The 8,286-nt window shown below is 43.2% G+C and overlaps 1 protein-coding gene across 16 annotated transcripts; it reads right to left on the bottom strand.

Annotated features, from left to right (window-relative positions):
- Positions 1 to 215: 215 nt before the first annotated feature.
- On the bottom strand, positions 216 to 7,338 carry LOC104582707. Of its 16 annotated transcripts, none has more exons than XM_024458649.1 (9): positions 7,195 to 7,338; positions 6,943 to 6,971; positions 6,830 to 6,868; positions 6,520 to 6,595; positions 3,418 to 3,972; positions 3,058 to 3,097; positions 2,163 to 2,932; positions 1,854 to 2,092; positions 1,339 to 1,777 (listed from the first exon to the last, which is right to left on the bottom strand). In XM_024458649.1, exons 5-9 carry the CDS (start codon positions 3,752 to 3,754, stop codon positions 1,532 to 1,534), a joined length of 1,632 nt encoding a protein of 543 aa, XP_024314417.1. In that variant the 5' UTR covers positions 3,755 to 3,972; positions 6,520 to 6,595; positions 6,830 to 6,868; positions 6,943 to 6,971; positions 7,195 to 7,338; the 3' UTR covers positions 1,339 to 1,531. The 16 variants fall into 16 exon arrangements, 13 of the variants coding, with proteins under 13 accessions (XP_024314420.1, XP_024314421.1, XP_014755334.1 ...); XM_024458651.1 differs by having other exon boundaries at positions 3,418 to 3,765; positions 6,854 to 6,868; XM_024458647.1 differs by lacking the exon at positions 6,830 to 6,868 and having other exon boundaries at positions 6,919 to 6,971.
- Between the last annotated feature and the right edge of the window lie 948 nt (positions 7,339 to 8,286).

The following is an 8,286-nucleotide window of genomic DNA, read 5'->3' as shown; positions in this document are numbered from 1 at the left end:
AAGGGTAGGATCCAATTCCAAATCATGTTTAGATGCATAGACTATGGAATTGATAACTTTGTTGAGTTTGGACCGTATACAATTGTCTACATGTATGGATTTTTTTTTATAATACTAGAATGTTTATATATTAATTGTCACACATAACAACATAAAAAATATTTAGAAAAAGGCTGGGCGGCTGCTAGCTTGTACGGTTATGAAGCAAAATCAGGTTGCTCCTCAAACAAGTCAAGTAGATGTTTCCTCATTGCAGACTCCAGAACATGACATTAATACATAGCAAAATACAAGTCAAGTAGATGTGGCTCCTCAAACAAGTCTTTTACAGAAACATAACACTACTGGACAGTTCATAAATAGCGAAATACATGGTAGTTCGGAACATGAACCATACATGATAGTTCGAACATGATAGCATCCATCAAGCCAAGCTCAAGAGCCATGCCTTCCTCAAGGTCATGGGAAGCTCCATGAGTGATTCAAACAAGTGCTCACTAAGACTCAGCTTTTCGTAAGCTTTTAGCATATCACATTCCGCCAAATCTGGTATAATCTGAAGTGCTACAAGGATTTCAGCTGAAGGAGTAACCTTTGGCAAAGTAAGTGGATCGGTTGTCTTCAAAACTTCTTGAAATTCTGCCTTCATGTCTCCCATCATGCATAAAATAGCATCCCCAGTGCGTAGCCTCTTCTAGTTCTGGGGTATGTCTGGAGATTCTTCAAGAACTTGTGTGTCTTATTCTTGAACACACTCAGCTGCTGTCTTGGCACCTTCACCGGTTGCATGGTCTTTTGAATAGATGGTGCTGATTTGGTCCCAATTCATCACTACCTTGGTCTTGTAGCTACCTGCTGCCTTGTTAGCCTACAAAATACACACATACATTACATTAGAATGGTGCAATGAACTTACAAAAGGAAAATTTTACCGATATGTACCTCCACATATTTAGACCACACATCCTCACTGTCGATTGACAGCTTGTTATTCTCCCAATCCCAGCCAAAGCCACTCTGAGCTAGTATCTTGCTAATGACCTCATAATGCTTGTCAAAAGTTTTGCATCTTGCTGTCATGTTGTCCTTTGTAATGTCCACCCCACATGTATCCTTTACATGCCTAATGCAAGCATTGTATACATGCGGCTTCCAACCATTTTGAGCATGATCACCATTGTTGTGACGCTCAACAAGGACAGCCAACAATGCCGTGTCCATGTCAGGAGTCCATGTAAGGTAACCCCTACTTCCTTTCTTTCCGTTTGCTTCAGCCATGCTTCTATATAAGTGAAATAAATAAATGGATGGGCATAAAATTAAGGATGGATAGAGCAGTATGATAAAGCAGCATATATATTAATTTCAAGATGATGCATGTACAAAGTATCACAAAAGACACCATCATGGTCAGCTATGCTATCACATAAAAGCCACCATCAGCAAGCCACCACACAAAAGTTGGGCACCATCACCGAGCTAGCACAAAAAAGGTCACCTTCAGCTAGCTATCTACTCCATCACTAGTTAGCTACTCCATCTCTAGTTCTGCATGTCTCACAAGGTACTCAGCATACATGTCATTAGCAAATTGCTGCCTATAGTTGGTCCATTCAGCGGTGACTTGCACAGTTCTAATTACCATAGAATCATCTACAGGTTGAACTGGCATAGCTGCTAGTTCAGCATCGACTTCAGGCAGCAATAAGTTATCCCTCACATGCTGCCTATCCCTTGTAAAGTTGTGTAACACACAACAAGCATTAATAATTCGAGTCTGCAATAATATTAGTTCGTAGTCAGCATTTGCTATCTAGAAATAATTTGGTTACGACCATATGGACATTTGTTACCTGGTCCTTTATGTCAAAAAAAGATTGAGTACGTAGGATGGCCCATTTTTTCTTCCACAAGCCAAAAGTTCTCTCTACAACATTTCTAGCACGAGAATGACGCAAGTTATACAACTCTTTGGCTGTGTGGGGTTGTTGTTGACTTGAAACCCACTCTTTCAAGTGGTATCGAGTGGATCGAAATGGAGATAGAAATCCAGGTCCATTGGTGTAGCCAGCATCAACTAAGTAGAATTTTCCTATTGTCAAGGAAATAAGTTAGCTAGCAACCAATGATGAGAAATAAAATGCCAAGTGAAAGAGCCGAACCCTTAGGTACAACAAATGCATCTTGGCGATTGGGTCTCATGGCATCACACAACACTCTCGAATCTGAAGTTGAGCCCTCCCAGCCAGGCAGAACATATAGAAATTTCATGTTCCAATCAACCACACCTAGCATGTTAGTGGTGATAGATTGCTTTCTATTCCTATACCTCCCTTGGTCAGCAACATCAACCATAACATCCACATGACACCCATCTAGTGCTCCAAGTGCATTGCCAAACCACTTCCATTTGTAATCATTGGGAGGGGGGATTGAAGGATCGGGAAGCTTGATGAACTCGTTAGTTAGAGATAGGATGGCTGATAACACAGTACAGAAGTGCCTACTGATAGTCTCTAAAGACCGCTTGTAGGTGCCATGCAGCAATCTCATTTTAAGACCATGTCCAACAACTAGTAAGAACATGGCAACCTTTTCTTCTACAGTCACATATATGCTATCTTTGAGACCACACTTCTCACGCAACAAAGTGCAAAGATCATGGAAGTTTCTTTTGGTTAAGCGTAGCTCATCATAGCAGGTTACATCGGACCCATCGTACATTTCTTTCAGTAGATATTTCCTAAGACCACACCTATGCTCATAATCATTAAAGCATCCTAAATTCCTTGGTGCCCTCTGCATACTAAGATAAGCTAGAGCTAGACATGACATCTCAAAATAAGCCTTTGTCAACAATATCCTTTTTCTCTTTCTTCTTCTGTTCTCTTCAGTAATATAAGCAACCAAGTCTAGTTTAGACATGGTGCAGCTACAATGCACACACCATTTGTGAATTAATTTTTCAGAGAGTAGTTATTCAAACATGGTGCAGCTACAAAATCATACCACACTAGGCATACATCAAATTGGGAGCAGAAAATAGGAAGATCATACCTCCAATAAGCCTCACGTGGTACCAATTCTTCAGGGAATTCTGCAATTGAAACAGATCTGAAGATTAGCCCCCCAAAAAATGTTGATTTCGGCTGCAGCTAAGAGGGGGATTGGGGAGGATTCGATGGAGCAGAGGAGGGCCAGAGAGAGGACGTCTTGGGGAGATGCAGAGGTGGGCTAGGAGGAGTCAGCCGCCCGCCGTAATTCCGCCTCCCGTCACGCCTTTCTGCTGCTACCCGTCGACCTAGGGTTGGAGGAGGTAGCTGGAGTGGAGGGACGACTAAGGGAGGATAAGGACTAGGAGGAGGAAGGCCTGAGAAGAGGAAGAACAGGGAGGAGGACGGTGGGGGAGGGGCGTACCTGCATCGTCGCCGCCGCCGGGGCGAGTGGCTCCGTGCTCTTCTCCTCCTCTCCTCTCCTCCCTCGCTCGCTCTGTCTCTTGTTCTGTTCGAACCGGTACGCGGGAGCCAATTCCAACCAAAACCGAGTGAAACCCCTTGGTATCGCAGGAAAGTAAGTGGAGGCGCGCGGGAGGAGACTCGGAATTGGTTTGGAATGCCGCGCGCGAATGCCAGGAACATCCAAACGCTGGAATTCGGCTCTTCAAATTCCGGATGGGCAATTCCAGTCTCCAATTCTTACATCCAAACACAGTGTAACTGTAATCCTGCCCCCATCTCCTGACTGCTTCTGCCATTCTCTGCGTGGCTGTAGCACATCGACTTGAATTTTACCGAAACGGGAGACAGTATTCAAACCAAATAGAACTCCGAGATGTTCATCGCAAGTTAGAGGCTCAATTCTTTGCTCGGTAGTGTTGAAATATCTGAAGTCAACTGCATCTTCCTAGCTCCAGGGATATGCAGAATATGGTGAATTCCAAAAATCATCGAATGATGTGCTAGTCTCTACCACCTTTGGATAGCAAAATTTGGACAGTAGATGTGCTTTAGTTCCATGCAAAATTCTAGTTTCCATAAAAACTGCCAGCCGAAAAGCAGTCGATGGATCAATCCTAGTCGATCAAATAAAAGAGAGCGGGTTACGCGGCTGAAGGTTATGCCAGCCATTGTAAGCATTCACGCACGAACCTTAGTGTTTCTACTGAGTTAGCTCTATCGTAGCAGTGGTGGGGGATTCTCGTAACTTACTCGTGAGGAATCCACGATTCATGTGCGCCCGGTTGGACCCAATCTTCCCCATTGTAACTGCTACGGGCCGCGCTGGCCGAGCCGCTCCCCTCTTGCATGCTTTCCATTGCTTCGTCCTCGCCATACCAACCGCTGGCACTGCGTCCCCCAAGCTCCTCCTCAAACAGATCCCGGTGGGCTTTGGCGTCAGGAAAGGTAGATGGGTGGAAAGCTAGATGGCAAAGGAGACTGTGGGTAGGTGCGCCCGCTTAACTCTGCTTTGCTCACCTGCCCTTCCGAATGGTCGGCGGCAACGGCGGGCTACGGTTCAGTTGCTCCTGCTCGGTCCGGATCCGGATTTGGGAACGAATGGGTAATACGCTGGCCCACATGTAAGATTAATCTACATGGCAATTTCTTGGTCCCACTAGTAAGTTGAGTCCACAGGACCTACCTGTCCGCATATATATACTGTAGCAAGTCCCGTCCGACATGTCAGTTTTTTACTCGGTAAACTTGTAAGAAAACGCACACATGTTGATTATGCCCCACCAGTCGGAAGAGACCCGCCTCACCGATCGAAAGCTATTCGTCGGCCCCCATGTCAGAAATTGCCTCGGCTTCCTTGGCGCCCACAAGTCAGCAGCGACCATCGGTCCCACCCGTCGACGCACAATCGGGCCCCACTCGTCCGGAGCAAATGGTCAAGCATGTTTGACCATCAGGAGGTGCTCCGTGATGACAAAAGTGAGCACTCGAAAAAGGAGCCGAGTGTAGAAGCGAGCATTGCTTTGTGGCCTTGACAAAACTGAGCACAACTAAGCTTTGGGGGGCACAGAAATAAAAATCCCAAAAAAGAAACCTATATCTGAAGTAGAAAGTTAGACTTGTTGAAAATACAGTGAATACAAAAAGTACACTGTACTAAGTGATACCAAGGCTCTATAACAACCCTTTTGTCCCTTTTTGTGCCACTATATGAATTCCCCGTTGGTCAAAATGAATAAATATACAGCCACAGAGAGCAGTTCTATCCTGATCTATATAATTCTGCTGAGAGGATATTACCAGAGAAGGGGGTTGGGCACCAATGATATGTGTCTAAACTGAGGTCACCTAAGAATAGGATGAAACCATGGAAGTAGACGTGCGTGCAGTGCCGCCGCTACCGCCCTCCCCAATTGGAGAAGGCATGCCATCACCCATGGCTGCGTGGCATGGGATCCCAGAGTCATAAAACAAAACAGGGGAAGGGAGAGAAGCAAGAGCCCGTGGAGTAATTTTGCACTACCTAACAGGAAAAGGTTGATAGTGCTTATTAGTTATTACACTATGCGCTCACTAAAAGATCCTTACAATTGGAACTGATGTAAGGACAATCACACACGTCTCCCATCTATAGAATGTTTACAAGAGGCTAAAGAATATGGTCTGGGTTAAACTCAGTACCCTGATGTATAATCGAATCTAAACAACAGAAAAAATAAATTAGAGCGAACAACCCCATAGCTGCAACAAAAAGCTACGTAGACAAAATCAGAACTGAAATTTAGCACTGTGGCTCTATGGGAAGCGGGAACATGAAGAAATAAGCATCTCCTCAGTCATCAGAATTTGTTCCTGTTTTTATTTTTATTTTGGAGTTGGATTTGGAAAACAAATTGTGAATTCTTACCAACATAAATCTGTCTATGTAGATAGTTCTGACACGCTGAAGGTTTTATTATTGAGCTTAATGGCCTGGATGATTTCCAGCTAGAAAGAAAAGTAGCTACATTTGGAAAAACATGCTAGTACTTCATTAAATCATGCACAAGCTTCATTAATTTGTAGGCAATGATCTACGAAGGTTTTAGCACTCAGCAAATGTGAGAAAATAAACTACAATTGGTTCTGTATAAGTTGCCATCAAATGAACACAACTACAACTCAATATCAGCAATCGGTACCATTCTTATTTCTTAAGCCAGAGAAGGTTTATCATCCCAACTACTTCTAGTGATCTCAAATAAGAGAAACACCGATATTAGTAAACGATGCACTTATCATGTTAATTCTTCTTTAGTGTTTTCAGAAAGGAGTATAAAATTTTGCATGGTTCGGCGTTCATTCTGTACTTACTGAAAACTCATAGGCTGAATAAATAATGATGGTTGATGTCTTATCAATATTGATGAAGGATGACATCCAAACTTACATGCATTATAACTACTCTTGCTTTTTAAATACAATTGTCTACGGATTCATTAAACTAACACTTCAACTTATTGGAATTCCAGTTCCGTGAAGAGGGGAAATGTAACACTTAATTTATGTATTTAATCAGCTGTACCATGGTAAGAACTTCATTCAAAGTGTGTTAGCAGTAGTAGTTTCTGAAACTTTGATCCCATGACTTCGTTCTCTGCCTGCATATTTAGGGCCGCCATTTAGTTGCAGGATACTCCCTCCGATCCATAATAAGTGTCGCCCACTTAGTACAAAATGGGCGACACTTTTTACGGATCGGGTGGAGTACAATACAATGGAAATAGTATGAATGGAACCTGATACACCGAAAAATGCAAATAAAATAGCATGGGGGCAAAAGTAGCAAATACAACGAAAGCATGAAAATGGAAAGATCCTTTGATGCAAATTACTTCAACATTGATCTACATTGTTACCAGCTCCAAAATGACCTGAAAGAGCAGGTCAGGATTAGATTAAAAGATCTTTTGATGCAAATTACCTCAACATTGATCTGGATTGTTACCCAAATTTTAACTGCAGCTCCAAGATGACCTGAAAGAGCAAGTCGAGATTAGATTTTTGTAACCAAGAAGGGGATCGTGGTTAAAGAGGCTACTCAATTTCTAGGGTTTTCATGAGAGTTTGGAGGCACTCCACACGGGGAAGGAGAGAGGGAAAAGGTGGGGGCATTCATCTTCATCACACCATGGTGAAGCGGAGTGCGGCGAGACGGAGGCTCGAGAAGGGGTGGGAGAGAATTGAGGTCGGAGCTTACATCATCACCCAGCCACCGTCGCTGTCCTTCTCTTTCTGGGAGGTGCTGCAAGCCAGAAGAGAACGGTGGCGGCGTGGTGGGAGCTTGATAGTGTTTTTCTTCGTGAGACGCTACGAGCGAGAGACGGGGAAAGGGGAGGTAATGGTCTCGGGAGAGAAGGATGGAAGGTGGAGGTGGAATTGGGCTTGTGGGCTTACGGGTCTACCACGGACCCACAAACCCGAAACAACCAGGAGCGGTCAATTTTTCCCGTGGATACTCTCCCCGTTTTGATGCATCGGACGGTGAGGAACGGTCCGGGATTGTAATCTGACGGCTAAAATAGCTGATGGCGTGAGAGGCCTTCTAGGATGTCCAGTTTTACTGTCCTAAACTAGCCACAAAAAACTGACATGAAAAAGTCAATTACACATCAGGAGGTTTGTGCAATTGGCCTAAAAGTCTCAAATCGACTTTTTCTGAAAACACATACGTTTGCTTGCAAAACAAATATAGTACTCCCTCCAATCCAAACAGACACTTATTTTGGATCAAAGGAAGTACAAGACTTGGCTTAATGCTAGTAAGCTAAGAGTAGCCACTCCTCTTGATTTTTCCTCTTGTAATTTTGTTTTCTGCTGTGGCTTTGCTTTGCCCTCCCTCTTGTCATCATCTCTCTATACGCCTTTGTATTCTTTTCCCCGTAATCAATGAAAAATACAGCACTGCTGTTTTTCGTCAAAAACAGTGCATGCCATGTTATTCCCTTCATCTAAACATATATGCAATGACACTTAGAGCACGTACAAATAGATCCATAACACGCAAAAATCAAGAAAATATAAAGAAATAAACATTTTAATATATGTCGGTGTTTCTAAAAATGGATTTGAAATGAATCTACTGCTAAGTTTTATTGGTGTGCAAGAATTAACATTCGGAGACAAATTTGTGTGCAGCCATCGAGTTAACTTTTTTTTTATTTTGAGAATACCCTGTAACTTTATTCAAACACGAGAACCATTACAGGTACAATGTTTTGGATCATAGACTCTAAAAACTACAAGGTAACTACAGCTGAGCCTTCAATATAGAGACCGCAATCTGACTGTA

The sequence above is a fragment of the Brachypodium distachyon genome, chromosome 2 (genome assembly GCF_000005505.3).
Source record: "Brachypodium distachyon strain Bd21 chromosome 2, Brachypodium_distachyon_v3.0, whole genome shotgun sequence".
In the NCBI taxonomy this organism is placed as follows: domain Eukaryota; kingdom Viridiplantae; phylum Streptophyta; class Magnoliopsida; order Poales; family Poaceae; genus Brachypodium; species Brachypodium distachyon.
The sequence above is the reverse complement of the archived record's forward strand: the minus strand, read 5'-3'. Positions and strand labels throughout refer to the sequence as shown.